The 22,984-nt window shown below is 40.4% G+C and overlaps 1 protein-coding gene across 2 annotated transcripts; it reads left to right on the forward strand.

The window, feature by feature from the left end:
- The first annotated feature begins 18,336 nt into the window (after nucleotides 1-18,336).
- Nucleotides 18,337-22,778, forward strand: LOC109213488. 2 transcript variants are annotated; one of them, XM_019377294.1, is made up of 5 exons: nucleotides 18,337-18,804; nucleotides 18,988-20,123; nucleotides 21,513-21,926; nucleotides 22,006-22,226; nucleotides 22,307-22,778. In XM_019377294.1, the coding sequence occupies exons 1-5, from the start codon at nucleotides 18,647-18,649 to the stop codon at nucleotides 22,556-22,558; spliced, it is 2,181 nt and encodes a 726-aa protein (XP_019232839.1). In that variant the 5' UTR covers nucleotides 18,337-18,646; the 3' UTR covers nucleotides 22,559-22,778. The 2 variants fall into 2 exon arrangements, with proteins under 2 accessions (XP_019232839.1, XP_019232840.1); XM_019377295.1 differs by having other exon boundaries at nucleotides 18,991-20,123.
- The last annotated feature ends 206 nt before the right edge of the window (nucleotides 22,779-22,984 follow it).

Raw genomic sequence — 22,984 nt, forward strand, 5'->3', positions numbered from 1 at the left:
GACCTTGGTCTTCATGGCGAGAACGAGCACATAGTCGCCCCAGAAAACGAAATACCTCCAGTCAACCCCGATGGACCACCGGTCATAGATCCAATCGATGTCAGTTCTCGTGTTGCCATTCATGGAAATTTAGGCGCCGACCCTGAAAATAGCATCCGCAGAGACGCCCGGGAAGCCGATCAGAACACACAGAGTGGTAAAGAAGGCAGGATTAGCCTTCAAATGATATTTGAAATGTTACAAACTCAGCAAGCTGCGATAGCGCAACTCCAAAATCATAATCGAACTCGATACATCATAGGGAGTTGTTCATAGGTCGAATCTGTACAGGAGAAATTGAACGATCATGGATCGGGAACTGACCCCGCCATCATGAAGATACCCGAGGAGCTCACCAAACGGATCAAATCGGGAGAAAAGAAAATTGAAGCTAATGACAAGAAGGTGGAAATGTACAACTCACGGGTTGACCAAATACCGGGTGCACGCCCGATTCTAAACGGTTTGGATTCGAAGAAGTTTGTGCAGAAGCCTTTTTCCCCAAGTGCGGCTCCGAAACCCATTCCAAAGAAGTTCGGCAAGCCAGAAATTCCCAAATACAATGGAATCACTGATCTTAATGAGCATGTTACTTCCTATACATGCGCAATAAAAGGAAATGACTTAGAAGATAATGAAATTGAATCTGTTCTATTGAAGAAGTTTAGGGAAACTTTATCGAATGGGGCGATGATATGGTACCACAATCGCCCAATTCCATCGATTCCTTCGCCATGCTTGCTGATTTGTTCGTAAAGGCACACGCTGGAGCAATAAAGGTCGCGACTAGGAAGTCGGACCTCTTCAAAGTAAGACAAAAGGACAATGGAATGCTAAGGGAATTCATATCCCGGTTCCAGATGGAACGCATGGACCTACCCCCGATCACCGATGATTGGGCTGTCCAAGCCTTCACTCATGGTTTGAACGAGCGGAGTTCATTAGCATCACGACAACTAAAGTAGAATTTTATTGAATATCCGGCAGTGACCTGGGCCGATGTACATAATCGATACTAGTCAAAGATTAGGGTCGAGGATGATCAGTTGGGAGCTCCTTCCGATTCCGTCTACCCAAATAGACCCGACATCAGAGTTCAAAGGGACGTCAAAAGAGAGCCCCGGTCAAACAGAGATCGATACCGACCATATAGCGCAGATCGTAGAAACAATAGATCGGGACGGAATCCCGTTCAGAATGATCGAATGAATGATCGGGGACAAAACTCCCGAGGGCTCATGAGTAAGAGTGGGTTTGATAAACATGTCGAGCCTAATGAAGTGCCACGATTATCGGAATACAACTTCAGCGTCGATGCATCGGGTATTGTATCGGCCAATGGACGAATCAAGGATACTATGTGGACCAGACCCTTACAGACCGATCCAGCTCAAAGGAACCCTAATCAAATATGCAAATACCATGGAACTCATGGTCACAGAACCAAAGACTGTAGACAATTAAGGGAGGAGGTAGCCCGTTTTATTCAACGAGGGTCACCTTCGAGATTTCTTAAGTGACAGAGCTAAAAATCACTTCAAAGACAGGGATGCAAATAGGAATAACGAATAGGAAGAACCACAGCACGTGATTCATATGATCGTTGGTGGGGTCGATATTCCTTAAGGCCCGATATTTAAACGCACCAAAGTGACAATATGTAATGACTCGGCCGGTTGTTTTGAGAATTTACACCTCGATCCCCTATTAACTGCTTCCCCCATGTTTATTTCTGTTATTGTGATTTGCCGGGCTGATTCATTTTGAGTTTCGGAGTGTTTTGGACCACTTAGTCCCTAAATGAGAGATTAAGCTTTAGAATTTGGACCGTAGTCGGAGCAGTGTGTAGACGGCCCCAGAATAGAATTTCATAGATTCCTTTAGCTCCGTTGAGTGATTTCGGGCTTAGGGGCGTGCCCGAATTGTGTTTTGGAGGTCCGTAGCTTATTTAGGCTTGAAATGCCGAAAGTTGAATTTTTGAAGTTTCCGGAACGATAGTGAAATTTTGATATCGGGGTCAGGATCCGATTTTGAAAGTTGGGATAGTTCCGTAGTTTTGAATGTGACTTTTGTGCAAAATTTGGGGTCAATCGGACGTGATTTGGTGGGTTTCGGTATCGGCTGTAGAATTTTCAAATTTCAAGTTCATTAAGTTCGGATTGGAGGGTGATTCGTGGTTTTAGCATTGTTTGATGTGATTTGAGGGATCGACTAAGTTCGTATGATGTTTTAGGATTGGTTGGTATGTTTGATTGAGGTCCCAGGGGCATCGGGTGTGTTTCGGATGCTCAGCGGGTCATTTTTGGACTTAGAGAAGTGGCTGATTTTCTGGTGTTTTGTTGCAGAGAAATCCTTCATCGCGTTCGCGAGAGAAATCTCGCGTTCGCGTAGAGCATCTGGGAGAGGCAGCTAAGTTGTACTTCGCGTTTGCGATGTTGCTCCCGCGTTCGCGAAGGTGTGGACCCTTTAGCCTACGCGTTCGCGACATGGTCCTCGCATTCGCGAATAGTCCACCAGTGTAAGCTACGCGTTCGCGAGAGGACCCTCGCGTTCGCGAAAGAGGAATTGGGCCAGTGGGATTTTTGTTCACCGCGTTCGCGATGGTAGTCTCGCGTTCGCGAAGAAGAACGCATCTGGGCAGAATTTAAAATCCCAAAAAAAATGAGGGTTTGAGTTCATAACTCAAAAATTGGATTGAGAGCTCGGTAGGAGGCAAAATTTGGAGAGATTTTCGGAGGAAGTTTGTGGGTAATCATTCCTATCTCCTTTTTAATTATATCCCATTAATCTAAGCTTAATTTCATCTTTTAGTTTCGGATTTGGGGTGAAAAAAATTGGAAAAATTTGAGAAAAGTTCTTAGGCCGAATTTTGGGATTTTGATCGGGATTTTGGTATTGGATTTGAGTGAATTTGGTATAGTTAGACTCGTGAGTGAATGGGTGTTCATAATTTGTGACTTTTACCTGATTCCGGAACGTGGGCCCGAGGAGGAGTTTTGGGCGTTTTTCTATTTTCTTACCTTAGCTTCGATTTCTTTGGCTAAATTAGTTGCTTGTAGTTTTATTTACGTTATGTAATTGATTTGATTAGATTTGGGCCGCTCGGAGTTGGATACTCGTGGAAAGAGCGTGTTATCGGGCTGATTTTGAGCTGATTCGAGGTAAGTGGCTTGCCTAACCTTGTGTGGGGGAACTCCCCTTAGGATTTTGGTATTGTTGTTATATGAATGCCGTGTACGTGAGGTGACGAGTGTGTACACGTGCTAATTGTTGAAAATCCCATTTTTTTTATTAAGTAAATATATGTGTTTTTCCTTTAATTGAGCAATGCTAGCATTTGAAACCTCCTGTTTAGCTTAGGAAAGTATGCTTACGTGATTTAACTGTCTTAACTATTTTAACTATTTTACTTGAACTCTGTGTAGCATGTTTAGGGTAGAATTACCTGTTTTCTTGATACGAGCTTGTATAGAACTGTAAATTTCCTTGTTGAGGCTGTTGTGTATTTACTTTGGGACTAAGGAACGAATTTTCGGGAGATCCCCTTGCATGTTTACTTTGGGACTACGGGACGGTATCCCGGGAGATCCCCCTGTACTGGATATTTATTTTGGGACTACGGATCAGTATTCCAGGAAATCCCCTGCACATTTACGTTTGGGACTACGGGACGCTATCCTGGGAGATCACCTGTTGCTTTCTCTGTGTACTGAGTTATTTCTTTTTGTGATTTCATCTTTATTGACTGTTAGTATTTCAATTATACTATAAATTTCTTACTGTTCTACCTTGTTATATATATAACCAGTAGGGCCCTGACCTTTCCTCGTCACTACTCGACTGAGGTTAGGCTTGGCACTTATTGGGTACCGTCGTGGTATACTCATGCCCTTTCCTGCACATGTTTTTCATGTGCAGATCCAGGTTCCTCTGCTCAGCCATACTATCCGTGAGGCGAGGCGATCCAGAGACTTCAAGGTATATCTACCACGTCCGCAGACCTAGAAGTCCCTCTCTATTCTCCCTTTAGTTATAGCCTTCTTGTATTTTCTTTCGTTTAGACTTCTGGAATTAGAACACTATGTATTTTCTTTAGCTTGTGATTCATGAGATTCCGGGTTTCGGGAGTGCTATGTTTAGTCGAGAGTGTTATTTTTGTATATGCCGAGCGACATTCTAAACACTTTATTTATATTTACTTGTTAGTTGGTTAGTTTTGTATCTTTAATTCATTTTCCGCAATTTGTTAGGCTTACCTAGTCGTAGAGACTAGGTGCCGTCACGACAGTTCACGGAGGGAGAACTTGGGTCGTGACACAATAACAAGAGAGAAGCGTACCCGGGACTACTTACCAGAGGATACCTTATCTTTCCACGATGAGGATGTAGAAAGGATCGAACAGAATCACAACGATGCACTAGTAATATCTGTCCTTATGAATAAAATTCAAGTTAAATGTGTGTTTGGTTGATCCAGGTAGCTCGGCAAACATTATTCGATCGAGGGTCGTAGAGCAACTCGGCCTCCAGGATCAAATCGTGCCTGCAGCTCAAGTACTCAACGGTTTCAACATGGCAAGTGATAAGTCGGGATTTTAACATGTTTTATGCCCCTACTTGCCTATGCTTTGGTTATAAATTGCTACAAAATAGTCCCAAAATACTCACAAGTTGTGCTTGATTGCAGGTTTGATCGACAAAGCGACGAATGTCAAAGATCGGCTCAAAAAGGAGTGAAACCTGCTCAAGTGTCAAAGACTAAGTAAATAGAGGAAAAGAGAACCTAGTGCGGACCGCGCAAAGGTGAATGCGGCCGCACTAGGAGGTTCAGAGAGTTGGCATTTTCAAGCTGGAGGCAACGCGGGCGCGGTATGATTCACGCGGTCCGCGGTCAGGCTGCGGTCAGGCTCCGCGGCCGCGCTACTCTTTTGTGCGGTCCGCAGAGCAGAGATTCAGAGAGCTCACATTTTGCCTGTGGCCCGCGCTCGTTTTTGTGCAGCCGCGCCAACTTCCTCCGCGGCCGCGGTGCACTTCCACGCGGTCCGCGGTCCCCAACTTTAGAGAAGCAGAAATGAGAAGTCTAAGAGCCAGTGCGATTGCGGTCCATTTTGCGCGGCCCGCACTGACCCCGCAGGGGTATTTTTGTCCAGTTTTTCCAGCCTAGTATAAATAGAATATTTTACCATTTTTAGGTCAGTTTTTATATTCCAGACTTAGCTGCGCTCGTGAGACTCACTTTTGTAGCCATTTTCAGCACTTTTGCTCATCATTAACGATAGATTATTGTAGTTTCTTCTTAGTAATCAATTAATATGCTTAGTTCTTCATCTATTTTTTCAATTTCTGTATCTAGCATGAGTAGCTAAACCCATTAGCTAGGGTTGTGGCTCAACCCTAGTGTGGTTAATTGATGGGTGTTGCCATCTAGGGTTAGAATGATTATGGGTGTTTGCTATTTGGGTTGATTTTATGTTTTAATTTCGAATTTGTAGTTGCAAACACTGATTCAAGCTTAGTGGGTCTAACTCCTCTTGAGAAAGAGAGTCCATGACCCAAAAATTGACCCAACAAGGAATTGGGATGGACTCATGAGAAATGATAGTCCCAATTAACGGGTTAAATCTCGAGAGAGTAATCACCCTACTTGAACCATAGTTGCTTAATCAAAATGGCCTACCCAATTGGTCTCGAGAGAGTTAATTCGTCAAAATCACTCTCTCTACCGAGAGGTGTGAGAGTGGGTACAATTGTGCAACGGTTATAGCATAAGCCCCAAATATGTCAATCTATCCTTAGTAGCATCTACCCGTCAATTAGCCACCTAGGTAGTGTCACGACCCTAGTGCCTTTCTTCACATTAGATACAACTTAGTAATATTCTCGTAGCATAATTTAATGTTAATCATTAATTTTATAATAGTAGTTATAAAAATCAAAAACCAAAAATGTTTGAAGTGACATTAGGAGTACAAACACATCTCTAGACTAGACAGAAAATCCAACTCCACTACTAGCTCCCTGAGAAAATCGATCCCGACCTCTATTCGGGTAAAAGCTATTGCGACCCACTCTTCCTACCTTGGTGTAGCGTCGAGTTGGCAGCGATCAGCAAGTGAAACCACCAAAGGGGAAATCATGCTGCCAGTAAATGTGGCCGGAAATATCCAGGAACAAAGTTCCATGTAAGCGAAGGTGATATGAGATACAACGCACTGCTCGGAAGGCCTTGGATTCATAACATGAGGGCGGTACCTTCGATGCTCCATCAAGTATTGAAATTCCCGACATCGAAAGGAATCAAAACGGTGTACGACGAACAACCCGCCGCCAAAGAGATGTTTGCAATCGACGAAGTAGTACCAGTATCGGCGCTTTCGTCAACGAAGGGATCGGAGTCGAAGGGAGAACAAGGAGTCAAATAGCAACCACAGGCATCGGCACCGGCACCGGCCCCATCAGAGGAGCATGAAATCTTCGAGGATGAAGATTATATGATACCTTGAACCTTCATAACCCCCGATAATTCTGATGCAACGAAGTCAACGGTCGAGGAGCTGGAACAACTTATACTGATCAAGCATCTTCCCGATCTAAAGGTATACATGGGCACGGGGTTAACTCCCGAGCTCAGGAAGAAACTCGTTCAATTCCTTTTAAATAACATGGATTGTTTTGGTTGGTCCCATCTAGATATGATAGGGATCCCACCAAAGATCACAACGCATCGATTGAGCCTGGACCCAAAGTTCATACCGGTAAAACAAAAGAGAAGGCCCCAGTCCGAGGTAAAACATGTACTCATCAAGGACGAGGTAACAAAACTTCTCAAAATAGGATCCATCCGGAAAGTAAAATATCCCGAATGGTTAGCAAACGTAGTAGTAGTCCCAAAGAAGGGGAACAAACTTAGAATGTGCGTAGATTATAAAGATTTAAACAAAGCATGTCCCAAAGACTCTTTTACTCTGCCAAATATCGATCGCATGATCGACGCCACGGCCGGCCACGAGATCCTTAGATTTCTCGACGCCTATTCCGGGTATAATCAAATTCAAATGAACCCAGAGGATCAGGAAAAGACTTACTTCATCACTAAGTATGGCACCTACTGTTATAATGTAATGCCGGTTGGACTAGAAAATGCTGGTGCTACTTACCAACGCCTAGTGAATTGAATGTTTGAAGAACAAATAGGTAAATAAATGGAGGTATATATTGACAACATGCTTGTTAAATCCCTGCGCGTAGAGGACCATTTGACATATTTGCAGGAAACTTTCAACATATTGAGAAAATATAACATGAAGCTCAATCTTGAGAAATGTGCATTCGGGGACGGTTCGGGCAAGTTCCTCGGCTTTATGGTGTCAAATCAGGGAATCGAGATCAACCCCAATAAAATAAAGGCGATCGAAGACATTACAATTGTGGACAGCGTTAAGGTCGTACAAAGATTGACAGGGCAGATAGCTGCCTTAGGCCGGTTCATCTCGAGGTCTTCAGATCGAAGTCACAAGTTCTTCTCAATGCTCCAATGCCAATAGGCATTGGAAGAGTTAAAGCGGTATCTTTTGAGCCCGCCATTGCATCACACTCCAAAAGCAGACGAGCAACTCTACTTGTATTTGGCAGTCTCGGAGGTCGGGGTAAATGGTGTCCTAGTTTGAGAAGAGCAAGGTACGCAATTTCCCGTTTACTACGTTAGCCGAACTTTAGGTGAAGCGGAGACCCAGTAGCCACACTTAGAATATTTAGCGCTTGCTCTAATAAGCGCCTCTAGCAAATTAAAACCATATTTTCAGTGTCACCCAATTTGTGTGGTGACCACTTACCATCTTCGTAATGTTCTGCACAAGCCCGAACTCTCGGGCCGATTGGCTAATGGGCCGTCGAAATCAGCGGGTATGATATCGAGTATCAACCCCGAACGGCCATCAAGTCTCAAATTTTAGCAGACTTCGTGGCCGACTTCACGCTAGCCCTTGTACCCGAGGTCGAAAAGGAACTTTTGTTAAAAGTGGGTACGTCTTCGGAGGTGTGGACTCTTTTCACAGATGGTGCTTCAAATGTGAAGGGGTCTGGTCTAGGCATCATTTTGAATCCACCCACAGGCAATACAAGTAGACAATCTATCAAAACCCCTATGTTGACTAACAATGAGGCCAAGTATGAGGCCATGATTGCAGGTATCGAGCTGGCTAGAAGCTTGGGAGCAGAGGTCATCGAGGCCAAGTGTGATTCCCTACTTGTGGTTAACCAAGTCAACAAGACCTTCGTTCGAGAGGATCGAATGCAGAGGTACTTGGACAAACTGCAAGTAACCCTACACTGGTTTAAAGAATGGACCCTACAGCATGTACCTCGAGAGCAGAACAGTGAGGCCGATGCCCTTGCAAATTTAGGGTCATCAGTCGAAGACGATGAAATTAGCTCGGGGATTGTCGTACAACTTTCAAATTCAGTAGTCGAAGAAGGCCACGCCGAAATAAACTTCACAAGCCTAACTTGGGATTGGAGGAACAAATATATCGAGTATCGAAAAAACGGGAAGCTTCCATTGGACCCTAAGGAATCGAGGACTCTGCGAACAAAAGCTACGCGATTCACATTGGCCGAAGATGGAACATTGTACAGAAGGATGTTCGATGGGCCGTTGGTAATATGTTTGGGTTCGGGAGACATCGACTACGTCCTACGATAAATTCACGAGGGTACTTGCGGGAACCATTCCGGTGCCGAATCGCTGGTTCACCAAGTCATCAAAGCAAGGTACTATTGGGTCAATATGGAAAAAGATACTAAGGAGTTCGTTTGAAAATGCGACAAATGCCAAAAACATGCACCGATGATCCACCAGCCCGGGGAGCAACTTCATTCAGTCCTATCCCCATGGCCGTTCATGAAATGGGGTATGGATATCGTCGGCCCTCTGCCATCAGCCCCAAGTAAAGCTTAATTCATTTTATTTATGACTGACTATTTCTCTAAGTGGGTCGAAGCATAGGCTTTCGGAAAAGTCAGGGAAAAAGAAGTCATGGACTTCATTTGGGATCACATCATATGCTGATTCGAGATACCCGCCGAGAATGTATGCGACAATAGAAAATAATCCATCGACAGCAAAATAACAAAGTTCCTCGAAGATCACAAGATAAAAAGGTTCTTGTCAACGCCATATCATCCTGGTGGGAACAGACAGGTCGAATCAACAAACAAGACCATCATTCAGAATCTAAAGAAAATGTTGAACGACTCTAAGGGAAAATGGATAGATTTTTCCCGAAGTCCTTTGGGCGTATCGAACAACGACAAAATCTAGTACGGGGGCAACACCGTTCTCCTTAGTATATGGCGTCGAAGCTCTGATCCCGGTCGAGGTCGGAGAACCTAGCGTCAGGTTTCGATACACAACGGTAGAGTCAAATCACAAGGCTATGAATACAAGCCTCGAGTTGCTAGATGAAAAATGGGAAGCCGCCCTTGTTCGAATGGCTGCCCAGAAACAGCGAATCGAAAGATATTACAATCGAACAGCCAATCTTCGACACTTCAAAATTGGGGAATTAGTTCGGAGAAAAGTCACCATCAACACTCGAGAACCAAATGAGGGAAAGCTCAGTGTGAACTGGGAGGGACCGTATCAGGTCCTCGACATCGTCGGAAAAGGATCTTACAAACTTGGGACGATGAACGGCGAACAATTGCCAAATAATTGGAACATATCCCTCCTCAAACGATATTATTGCTCAGGTATGATCTTCTCCTTTTTCATTTGAATTTTATACTAACTTGTTGCAGGTGTTCGATCGAAGGCATCAAAGTTCTCTCCGAAAATAAAGTCCTTAAGTCTGAAAGCACGTGTTGCGCTCTTTTTTCCTTCGACCAATTTTTATCCCAAATAGAATTTTTCCGGCAAGGTTTTTAACGAGGCAACTGTTGTTTGTGCTAACCGAGAGAAATTCAACAGTATCCGAGGCTTCTTTGCAATCAACCTCGAATACTGGGAGGCATCACCTCAGATGTTATGTTTTCAAGGAAAATACTTCGTGTCAACAAGCTCTCGATAGGCAAATTTTTTAAAGGGCCAAATGGTCAAATGAACTGTGCCCATGTAGATTACTCGAACCTAATGGCAAGACATGTACTCATGAATGATCTATTGAAAAAAGTATTTTATCCTTACCAGATGTTCCATGCCTTAGTGAAATTTCTACTTTACAATTTCGTACTTATGATCTATTGCGGAAATCGGCTCAAGTGCCAATCACAACCAAAGCTCGAGCAATCGACCCCGTACTCGGGGACTGCCGTCCAAAAGTCGACATGCTCGAATTATTAAACTTCGAGATCAGAAGACCTTAAAAGGGCAACCCTCGATTTTTTAGGCCAAGGCCGCCCCACTCGGGGACTGATACTTCGAACAAGTTTGAAGTATAATTGGGAAATAAGGCTAAGAGGTAAATCCTAAGGCTACAACTAAACTAACACGATTCGGAGACATCCGAATTTCGTAATGAAAACAGGCATTCGAATACTTTTATAAACCGGTTGAAAAGGCTACCTCGGCAAAATAACTGCGCACTAAATAAAATTGTGCTAAGGCACAACAAAGCAAAGAGTTTCGATAATACTAAACTCCGAAATAAACGGGTGCAGACTTTCTTTGTGCTAAGGCATGATAAATGATTATACGATTAAACTTTTTAAGCCGAAAAAGGAAAAAAAAACCACTCTTTTGAGGCCATATCGGCCCAATTCAAGAGCCTAAGGGCCACTATATTTTTGAGTTCGAGAATCCACCCTCACTCAACTAAAAACCTAAGGGTTTTTCTACTTCGAGTTCGAGCAAGTACTCACTCGATTATATAGACTGTATTAGTCTGATTTTGATCAAGGTGCCTGAGTTTCAGATTCACAAACAAAATTTTCACTAGGCAAAGTCGAGACAAGAAAAGAAATATTTTATATATACATGAAAATATTTACATGGATCAGTCAGGATCTTACACAAAAAAAATTTAAAAAAGAGGGGGAATAATCCTAAGTGCCTAGTTTCCTTCGGGAGCTGCATCTTCATCATCAGAATCCCCTCCACTCTCGGATCCACTCGCGCTCCTGGAGTCATCATCATCGGAAGAGAGCAACACTTCGGCTTCGGCTTCGAGTTCTTTCGCGTTCTCGATATCGATAGCAAGGTCGAAGCCAAGAGCATGAATCTCCTTGAGAGTCTATGTTCGATACTGATACTTGGCATGCTCAATGGCCCAGTATGATCGAGTTTGGGCGGTGTCAACCACTTCCTTTGCTTGAACTTGAGCAGCTTCAGCATCAGCCCGGTAGACGGCCACGATCGCATCCGCTTCAGCCTTTACCTTTTCTGCCTCAGACGTGGCCTTTGCAAGTTCGCCGGCCAACCAAGCCTCGAGCTCCTCAATTTTCTTGGCTCGGGCCGAGATTTCTTCCTTCATGCTTTGGAGCTGACGTTCGGTCGATTATTGTTGGGCTCGGGCAGTATCTTTCTCTGAGGCAAGGCGATCCATGTTTTGCTTCCACCCCAAAGTCTCCGCCTTCATCATCTTGGCCTCCTCGTGAAGTTACTCGATCTTTTCGGCCTTCTGCTGAACCTGCAGGATCAAAATGTTAGTCGCCGTTCCCGAAGTGATATGTCGAGCTTTTAAAATTTTACATTACCTGCTCAATCAGGTTGGTCTGCTTTTTATGAGTTGTTGCCAATTCAGCTCGGAGGTCCTTGTTCTCCTCTTCTTTTTGCCCACTGAGAAGTTTATGGGCATCTCTCTCCTCCGTGAGCTTTATGAGATCGGCCTCGCACCGACTCAGCTATGACTAGGATTTAGAAAACGCTTCCTGATGAAGTGTCAAAGCCTACGAAGAAAGAAAGGAAGTCAGGCAAGAAAAAAATAAATGCAGGCGTAATATTGACGAAGGGAACTGAGGCTTACCTGGCTCAGAAGTCGTTGAGCCTCATCAAAGAGACTCAATGCGTCGCCCAGGTCAGTAACATATTCGACCCCTGTGAAGCAACCACGGAATAGGTCCTCCCCTTCGTGGGTCGTTACCACATCGGGAATCTCCATAGCCTGGGCCTCCTAAATTTGCCCCTCGGAAAATGTGGGGAGGGGCGACGAATCACCAATATCTATTGCCCCAAGCAAGACACTTGGGGCGTTCTCTCCGTTTCGAAAAGTCTCGGGACCGGACCCTTTAGGCACATCCGCCGATTGTTCATCACGGCGAGAGGCATCTTCAGCCTCCGAAGACTCGGGGACTCTGCTCGGGTCATCTTTCGAGATCTCCTCGGTTCGAGGCTGAACCTCCTCGTTTATCATCGGTTCAGCGGCCTTTGGGGCCTCGGCACTTGATAAGAGAAAAATATCATGCATAAGTTGAGCTGGAATCTAATTTTTAGTACTAATATTTTTCTCTTTCTTTGCAGGAAACAATTAAACTAATAAGAAAAAGGAACAATGAGAAGAAAAAGTTCACTTTCCAAATTTGCAAAGAAGAACTATAATGCTGAAAAATTAAAAGTAAAGTGGTGTATGCAACTTTACAAATGATGAAAGTAGTTGTGCACATGAAAAAGTCCAAGCAAATGGTCCACCTGCCGATTTGGAGGATTACATTTCAGCAAACTTTACAACTACAAGCACTTGCAAGTTGCCAACTTGGGAAAATATATGTGAGAAATCAATGTACATAATATACTTTTCCATCTATAAATAGTGCTACATTGAGCTTCTCATGAAGACAGAGAATTGAGAGGAGAGTTTCTTCTTTTCCTTGTTTTTTTTCATTACTTTCTTTTCTTCTTTTAGCTATTACAGTGTCTTCATTTCTAGTTACGAACAAAATAATAATGTTGGAAATTACTCTAGCACCTGTTTTTAATTAAATAGGGAAAATTATTCTCTTGAATATTTCTTTCTATTTTCTTATTTAATGGGCAAGAATATTTCCGTTGTCAGTACTAACTTCATTATGGAGTAACTTTTTTTGTGTTGGGAGAGTGATGGATCTTAATATTTCTATATAATAGTAGATATTATCCCTCAATTTCACATGTTTGAATTTTATCTACTTTATAGTTAGGTGTTATTTAATTTATTAACATCTATCTATTTCGTACTACATATTAAGTTCTTACTAATTCTGTAATCGAAAGAGCGGAAGAGTAATATAGTTAATTTTGGTATTGATAGATGTTAACTTTTATTTAGTGACATCTAACTCTTATATGTTAAAATTGATTCTACACTTATTTGTAATCGAAAGAGGCGAATATTGTAGTAATTAGTTATAACAAGTAGGGTTACCGAAAGGGACTTACTAAAAAGAGCAAGTTTTATTTTAAACATATATTGCTGGCTCTTTAATATTACTATTTTGACGATTAATTTGTATAACCGAGAGGATTGCAATTAATTGTTCAACTTAAGTAATGATATATAAATGTAATCGTGAGAGGCATTTATACATTTGTGAGAAATAGAAATTGAAGGATAATTTTATCTATTATATAATAGAAATATTAAGTGAAGTTATGATCCCAACACCTTTTTATTATATTTGTGAAAAAAATATTTTCTATTGCTCTATTCATGCATTTTTAGTTATTTAATTCACAACTCAACTCTTCTTAGTTTTCTCCAATAGTAACTAAAACAAGAAACGTCTATAGAATAGATAAACCAATCTCTGTGGGTTCGACATCTTTCTATACTATAATTTGACAGAGTACAAGTATAAATTTTATACACGCCAGACACTTGTCAGCACTCCTCTTTCGAGCCACTAGCTCGAAGTCAGCATCTTCATCTTCCTCATCTTCCTCCCTTAGCCGCTGAGCTACGTCGGCAGGCAAGGCGGTGGTGTCTTTCTTCGATCTGCGAGCCTTTCTCTTCTTGGGCTTCAGAGTATCGGAGGGCGAAACCCTTTTTCTTTTCTTTTCTTTCGACGGTTTTGGGACCGGGGGAGAAACCTCCTCCTCTCCGGATGGGGGCCTCATGACAGCATCTTTCCCGAGGCCTGCATGAAAGGAAGTCAAGTGAGTATAAGAGGGAAACATTCTAAGGCCATCAGATACGAAAAGAAAAAGGTTTACCGTGATTTTTGGCCTCCCATCGGCCCTTTGCTAAATCACGCCATTAGCGCTCAGCGTACGAGGAAGTTGAAGATAGGGTCTGTACCCAGCTCTCGAGGTTCGGAATCGCACCAGGCATCCAAGCGACCGCTACACCATGGAAAATAATGTCGATAAGGAGGAATAAAGGAAATGAAACAATGAATAAAAGCCAAAGGAAGAATTGAGCTTACGCTTCATATTCCACTTCTCGAGAAATGGCATCTTCTCGGGCGGAATTAGGTCGGAAGTCTTCACTCGGACGAATCGACCCATCCACCCTCGATTTTTCTCCTCGTCTATGCTCGAGAACAACACCTTGGTAGCCCGACGCTGAAGCTTTATCAGACCACCTCGAAAAAGATGGGGTCTGTACAGTCTGATGCGGTGGTCGGGGGTGAAAGGCGTCCCTTCCTTTTTGCTCGCAAAAAACTGGAACAGAAGGACAATCCGCCAGAAGGAAAGGTGGATCTGACCTAGTGTTATTTGGTGGCGGAGGAAGTCGAGGATGACGGGGTCGATAGGGCCCAGCTTGAAAGGGTAAGTGTAAACACTTAGAAACCCATTCACGTGGGTAGTAATATCTTCCTCAAGGGTCGGGATCACCACCTCTTTCTTATCCCAATTGTAGTCTTTCTTGGCCTGCTCAAGGTCACTCTCGGTTATTGAGCACATGTATCTCGACATTGGCTCACACCGGCCAGGGACAGAGGAAGTTTTCTTGACTTTAAAGTCGGAAGTAAGATCACACCCCCTCGGGAACGCACTCCTCAGGGCGCGGATCCACCGGCGTTTTATCGCCGGCCGGCCGCGATGAAGAAGCTTTTTCCTTTTGAGGAACGGTTTTAGATGTTTTTGCCATCTCTGTAAGTTGAAAGAAGGAAGAAGAGAATGAATTTTGGTGTTTTGAGGAAGGGTTGGTAACGAAGCCTAGGAGACTATGCAGAGCGGGAGAGCTTAAAAGATGTGAAAAGATGTGAAAAGCTGTGAAGTTTTGCAGATAGACTTGAAGAACTCAAAGGGATTTTGAAGATTGGAACAAGAAAAATTCAAAGTAAAGTTTGAGGAAGTGAGAAGAAGACCTATTTAAGGATTCACGGCGACGGTTCAAAGGCACTGGTGGCTGACCGCCAACTGACATTCATTAATGATTTTGGGAACTGAACCAACGGGACGTTTCGGTCGCTTCTGTGGCTTACGTCACGAGGATGACGTCAAGATAGATCGAGGTACAAAATCGAAGGCTCAATTCGTTTCTTCTCATTACATTCTAAGAAACGAGGGGACTATCTGTATACGGTTAAAACCAGGCCTACCCGACTGTGCTATTTGATCGAGACAAGGGAACTGCATCGAGGGTTAGCCTCGTAATGAATCAGACCAGAGTACGAAGACGAGGTATCGAGTCCAAGGAGCGAGGTGCCTGTCGAGGTCGAGGCCAGCAGCGACTGAGACCAAATATGACAGACTTCGAGCAAAGCGCAATAACAAAAAGGCGAGATATCCGTGACTGGCCGAAGATCATGGCGCAATTCTTGGAGCAGATCAAATCAAGGGCGGTTATCTAGTTAATCATGGGATTTACTTCCATAGTTAAAATTGTACCTTAAATAGGATTCCTCTACTATATAAAGGGGGTCTTAATCATCTTGTACACCATATATATTCAGGCATATCAAAGCAATACAATATTCTCTCTTTACTTTACACTCTCTTGTTTAGCAGCTTATTCTATTTTAACTGTTCTTGCACAACTAGCTCGAGGGTATTCAAGTTCGAGGGATCTGTTCAAACACTGGTTCGCCTTATATTATTGTTAATTTCTATTATTACTATCTGCGTTAATCGATTGGTATTAGGTGAAGCCACGTATCCTTAAAACCACATTATAAGTTTAATTGTTATCCAATTTTTAGAGTAAACAAATATAAGTATTCATGTAAAATTAATGCGAGTGAGATTTTTACTTAGTCAGTGAGGTATTTTTACCTTCAATCGCTAGGGTAAAGAGTTTCGAGTCATATTGAAGTGCGGAGAATCACTTTTAATCCCCTAGGTGTGAGAAAAATAAAAGAGAAAAAAAGTATTCATCTAAAATCAAGAGCTTATATTTTAGTTTCATATAACCACCAAAGGATGTGGTGCAGCCGATGGAGCTGATCTTCCCTTAATCAAGGTTCGAGTCCTGGGTATAGAAAAATCCTTGGTAGGGAGTGTTTCCCTCCGAATGCGTCCCTACACGGCGCGAACCCGGATATAATAAGACTCAAATACGGATACCGAACACCAAGTAGAAAACCAAAAAAAAGTTTCATATAATATAGGACACAAACAACCCAATTATATTTAGAATTATCTTTTGCTTTTGTCGAAACCGTATGGTATAGTTCGACAAATTCTCCGATCGAATTATTTGTCTCCACTCGTTATCAATGGATCCAAACTACTTCCAGTCAAACTATATCGAAAAGTTAGTGCAGAACTAGCAAAAATATAAATATAACTTAGAGGGTTTCGTTAGTATTTTCAGTCTCAATACGATCTTGATTGATCAACAAAGGAATCAAATGAGCGAGTTTTTGTCCATACTAAAGTTTGACTTCATTCGTCGTTTCATGGCCGCGCAAAATGGTTTGATTTTGGTGAGTCACCATCGGAGGCGGATCTATGCTTGTAGAATAGGGGTCACCGGATCCTATTAGCTTCGGCAAAAATTCTCAATGTATAAGTGTATTAAGTTGAAAGCGATTTTGTATTTTGCTTAGAACCCTTGAGATCAAAAGTCTAATGAGGACACTGATTGAGCGGTTTACTTATGTGCCATCGCTACCTTTAAATTCTGGGTTCGCGTGTGATCACCATTTGAAAGACGTTGCTCCTACGCAAAAGACTTTGATTATCACCGAGCCATAGACTTGATTATGACAATACATATACTTTACTGTTCCATTAAAACAAGAGGAAGAAAAAACACAAGTACTACCAAGTAAACCTCATTTTATTCTCAGAGAAAACAAAATGTCAATTTTGTTTACACCACACAACGACCCCAAAGTCATATGAATAGGCAAGCAAATTGGTTCAGTTGCACCAAATGCTCATATTAGTTAAGTGGATGTCATTATTTCAATTTTGTGGAATTCGAATCCAATTCTACCTTATGTGGAGAAATTCAATCCATTAAATCCACCGATTTTATGACTTTTCTATTTTATATTCTACCAAATCTGATTGCCTTTTTGCCAATTCTATAGGGTCGATTTAGAAAAGGTATCAATCGATACTATCTTAATTCGTAGTACAATAGACCATAATATTTTTCTTTTATTTTATGGCTTACCTCATATCAGATTAAGTAATACATTAACCACCGTTAAAAAAGGGAAAATGAAAAGAAAAAGAAAAAGAAAAAGAAAAAAGAAAAAGAAAAAGAGAGGGATAAAAAGAAAAAAGAAAAAGAAAAAAAGGGATGGAACTTTGGATTCTTGTAATCTCAATTTCTCAGGTACATAATCAGTAAATCTCATTCACGGGAATTTTGTTACAAGAAATTTAATGCCAACAATATTACATTTATTGTACCTAGTCCTTGCTTTTTTCCTTTTTGGTGCTAAGAATTAGTCTCACGTCTTTGACTAGGCTCAATGCACAAAAAAGCAAATACTTACCACCAAAAAGAAGAGTAGAGCTAACGTTCCAAAAAAGCAAACATCCAAACACGACTTTCTCGCCGTATGAGATGTGGTAGAATAAGTGATGAGGTCATCAATTTTAATTTAAAATTAAAGAACTTTTAGTAAGAAGTAATTTACTTCCTTAATAGATCTATTTGGTACGATTTGAATTAATTGAGTTATTTCCTTAGTAGAACTATTCGCCGCAATCTAAATTAATTAAATTATTTCTTTAATAAATTTATCCAATGCAATCTGAACTAATCGAGCCACTAATTTCAAATACAAAATACTTAAGATTACAAAAAAAAAAAAAAAAAACTTTCTCCATTGTTAACGAAATTTGACCCTTACCACTCACCTAAGAAACGTGTCAAATGTTAAGTGAAAACAAACAAACAAAAAAAAGCCCCACCAAAACCATACAAAATCTTTAACCGACAAAAAACATTATGAAATATCTATGTCCCATTTGTCATTTCTCCATACAAAACAAATTAATTTCATCTCTTTATTTGTACTTTGATCATTCATAAATTCATGTCCGTATCTTTCACTCTCATGACTTCTCTCATTTCTCTATTTCTCCTCAATCTTCGCCAACATGTTAGGTCTCCAAAAAAATAGTAAAAACAAGACATGTTTTTAGCAGATGCTTAGGATTTTTCTCCTCAAATTTCGTTCTCCTTTAGTGGTCTCTCCACTTTCTCCTATGAATTCAAGATTACTATACTACTAGTCTACTACTATTAGCTTGTGTTCCTTTTTTCCTTTACTTGTAGTTGGAAAAGTCATGAGTACCAATAAACATTTTATGCTCAAAAGCCACTTTAATAAAATGTTTTTGAGTGAATTTATATGTAAAATGACTTGGTGTCTCAGTTCCGTCTGGGGCTTCTTTTGTAGCTTTATGTTCAAGATTTTCTTTCTCTTGGAGAAATACATAGACAGGTATGATTAGTAAGTTTTTTTTTCTTCCATCAAATTATTTAATTTAGATTTCATTTGCTTTAAAGTTTTTCTTTAGCCGAGAGTCTATCGTAAATACCCTCTCTACCCTTCCAAGGTAGGGGCAAGGCTGCGTATTGTTGTTGTTATATTTGCTTAAAGTTTTTGTCACTTTTGGTTTTGTAGCAGGATGGTGGAGGGTGATTATAAGAAGAATGATTCAGATTTTAGAGCCATTCAATTGGAATGCAAAAGTGACAAAAAATTAGAATTTAATGAAACAGAGAGCTCTGTTTTTGTTCAGAGTAAGTTTGAATATATATATGGACAAGATGCTTTTGGATTTATAGAAAAGCCAGAAGTTAAAAGCTTTACTATTCAAGAAATGTTTGTGAATTCAAATGAAGGAGAAGAAGAAGTTTTAATGGCTGAAGAGTTGAAGTTGGATCAAATTAGAAAAGAAGAAAAGATTGGTTCTTGTTTTGATGATTCACCAAATTCTAAGGAAAAACCGTTTTATTTTTCTTTTTTCAAGAATGGAATTGATGAAAAAGCAAAAGCTGAGGTTTTTGATGAAAAAGAAGCTAATGATCAAGAATTAGCAGAAGAGCATGTTGAAAGTAATTGTTGTGAAGAGAATTTGAAGCAAAATGATGAAGGTTTTAGTGATAAGGAATCAGAGAATTTGGAAGATATATGTTATGAAATTCAATTGTTTTCAGATAATCAATCTTTCGTTCGAAATTCGATTCAATGGTCTGATACTATTGGAGCTGAGGATTTCATTATAAGTGAAAAGTCATCATCTGATGTACATGTTAATGGATTCTTGAATTCTGATCATTTTATGGAAAATGATGAAATGGGGTTTATAGAATTGGAAACCTCTTTACATAATTTTAGTGCAATGGATACAAATGAGTTTGTTTCTAAAAAAGTTGACAGAGTTGAAGAAACTGATGTGAATTCTGAGGAAGTGAAGTTAATGGATGATTTTCAAGAATTTCAAGATCATAATTCGAGTCGAAAATCATGGGATACAGACTCAGATTCAGATGAAGATGAATGTGATATCTTATTACAACATCAGAATTTAGTCAGGCAAATGAAAATGGAAATGAAAAATTCAAGAATCACAGGACTTCCTACTATATCAGAAGATTGTGAATCTCCTAAAGTAGTAGAAGATTTGAAGCCACTGAAAATTGATGAAAAGATTGAGTATAAAGATTGTATTGAAGAAATTCACAAGTTTTACAAAAGCTATGCTGAAAAAATGAGGAAATTGGATATCTTGAATTACCAGACCTTGAATGCTATCAGTAAGTTTCAAACTTTTACCTCTTTTTGCTGTTTGGTAAAAACAAAATTAACTTCCATCTTTAATGTTTACTCTCTTAGTTCGCTTTTATTTGTCCATTATACTAAAAATATTTTTCCTTTTACTTGATATGATTTCTGATGTACCCTTATCATTAACTAGTCATTCCTCAAATCATTTTTCAAGATTTTTTGAAATGTTATCATTATTATGGGTAAAATTAAAAAATATATACTTTATTTATTTTTTCCTAAATGGAATGCAAAGTCAAAGTGGACCACTAAAAGTGAACAGGGGAGTAAATCTTTGTTTGGTGTAGAACAATGAGGTGTTTCATGTTTGTTTCCTGTCCCTTTCAGTATTAAATACTAGATTAAGCCAGCATTTATTTGAATCCTGTAATTCTATAGTAATGTCATTTTCAGTACTTTCTAGAATTAAATTCATCAATCAACATGCTAAAACCACCAAATTTATGCTTTGAAGCTTGAACTTGTTCCATTTTGTCACTCACCCACCTAAGTTTGACTCTAAAAATTAGCTCGTGAGATGAAGAGTCGCCAGACGCTTATAAGCTGTTTAGGTCTCTCTCCTCTCCTATGTGAGAGGGCTTCACACCCTCAACCGACACTGACTTGGGGCGTGACGAGCTCGCTTTGATATCACTTGTCACGAATCTGCTTATGAGGTAAAGGGTTGCGGACCGACCTCTATTGTCCTATGTGAAATAGTATCAAATTGTGCTTATTGTCCTGTCTGATAATTTTCAAGATTTTTGACCATTAGATTTTCGAAAAGACTAGTGTGACATAATCTCCACTTCTGAAAGTACCCACTATCAATGCTTAATGGGACACTCTTTTGCTGTCCTTTTCAATTATGTCATGCAATTATTAAAATTTTAATGTTATAATCAGTGTCTTTTAATGCCCTTCAACCGACTTTTAGGTCCTTCCACTTAGTTATAATTTCTTGGTCTAATCAAATTTCTATTTTAGGGAGAATTGGACAACCCCACAACCAATTTAGAGTAGTCATCTTGGACTTGTATTGTAGAAAAAAAATAAGACAATTTTTTTTTTTGTCAAAACACTTGTTGAATTAAAAGATGAAATAATTAAAAAAGAATTCGTTGACCTAGAATTAGCAGAGGACCTTTGGAGCAACGGTAAAGCTGTCTCCATATGACGTACAGCTCACGGGTTCTGAGTTCTGGAATTAGTCGTTGATGGTTGCTTTCTACCTACATCAGTGTGACCCTTTCTTGGACCTGCATGAATGCGAGATGTTTTGTGCACCAGGCTGACTTTCATTAACCTCGAATTAGCTTCTTGAAATGTTCTTTTGAGTCCTGGACTGGTGTATTCTGATGTTTTACTCTTTCATATAGGTTTCCTTCAGCTTAAGGATTCAGAAGTATTTATGTCAAGCAAAAAGTCATCAATTTCAATAACCAAAGCCTTCACTTTGCCTAGCTTCTTGGCAAACAAACAAAGGAAAATCTTTGCTGATCCTGCACAAAAATCCATTAGTGAAATGAATAGAGACTTGGAAATAGTGTATGTTGGACAAGTTTGCCTTTCTTGGGAAATTCTTTGTTGGCAATATGGAAAAACAAAGGAATTGCTAGAACATGATCCTCAAGAGTATCACACATATAACCAAGTAGCTGGAGAATATCAGCAATTTCAAGTACTTTTGCAAAGATTTGTAGAGGACGAGCCATTTCAAGGACCTCGAGTCCAAAATTATGTCAGGAAGAGGTGCATGCTCCGTAGCTTTCTTCAAGTCCCGAGCATTAGAGGTACACTTTTTTTCACTGAATCGTTACTAAAATAGCTTGATTTATAAGTAACGAGGGGTGTACTTTGACCGTCTAGCAGATGATCGTTCAAAGGAAAAGCAGGGCGGACATGAAGGGGAAAAAGACGTCATCTCCATAGTGAAGTTGGCGGAAATTATTAAGGAAACAATGCACGTTTTCTGGGAGTTTCTTCGTGCTGATAAACGTGAAACCAATTTGGGCTTAAAGGGTGTTCAAGGAACTCAAATGGACACTGCAGAAACCGAGCTTTTTATGAATATCAGATCAGATCTTCAAAAGGTTTGTTTGTCATCTTTATTCATAGATGTCTTTCTTATAATTTCTAAACTCTATCGCACATAACTTGATTCTCTATGCAGAAGGAGAGGAAGCTTAAAGATGTTCAAAGAAGTGGCAATTGCATAGTGAAGAAGTTCCAAAAACAGCAAGAAGGTCGATTAAGCCATCCGTTATTCACGTCGCTTGTGGAACTAAGACTGGTATCAAGAGTACTAAGTTTACCAAGAGTAAGGAGAGATCACTTAGTCTGGTGCCAGAAGAAACTAAGTAATATCAATGTTGTTGGCAGGAAAGTTAGTATGGAGCCATGTTTTTCCCTTTTTCCATGCTAGGAAATATGAATATGTTTAGTTTTCATATGTAAATGAAAGTCTTCTAGGTTATATTAGTACCCAAAAAAAACCTTAAAAATACCCTTGCTTCCCCTTTAAAAAGAAGTAGCTAGAGGAGGAGATAATTTGGCCTGATTTTGTAAGGTCAAATTCAGAATAAGGATCAATGGTTTCTCATAACTTTTGAATATTAGAATAGTAGCGCATAATGGCAGTACTCCTTTCCATTTCTTCTTCTATGATTTTATCTACTAGAAATGTTTATCTGTAAATCCGGTTGGGCGAGAGACTAGGCCAGCTTACAGCTTACTGCTTACTGCTATGCCATGGGTTTGAGCTTTAGGCTCCATAGACGGAACTCTGTTTAGGTATTCGGGACGGGAGAACTACTCAACACCTAAGGTGGGGTTCAATGCTTAACAAAAA

Source organism: Nicotiana attenuata, unplaced genomic scaffold (assembly GCF_001879085.1).
Source record: "Nicotiana attenuata strain UT unplaced genomic scaffold, NIATTr2, whole genome shotgun sequence".
Lineage (NCBI taxonomy): Eukaryota > Viridiplantae > Streptophyta > Magnoliopsida > Solanales > Solanaceae > Nicotiana > Nicotiana attenuata.

Excerpts from the sequence above, each read along its gene's own strand:
- LOC109213488 (XM_019377294.1), top strand. The coding sequence starts at position 18,647 with ATGAGTACCAATAAACATTTTATGCTCAAAAGCCACTTTAATAAAATG. Across the intron at positions 18,805-18,987 it reads TTGGAGAAATACATAGACAG|CAGGATGGTGGAGGGTGATT; the intron begins GTATGATTAGTA and ends TTGGTTTTGTAG. Across the intron at positions 21,927-22,005 it reads TCAAGTCCCGAGCATTAGAG|ATGATCGTTCAAAGGAAAAG; the intron begins GTACACTTTTTT and ends ACCGTCTAGCAG.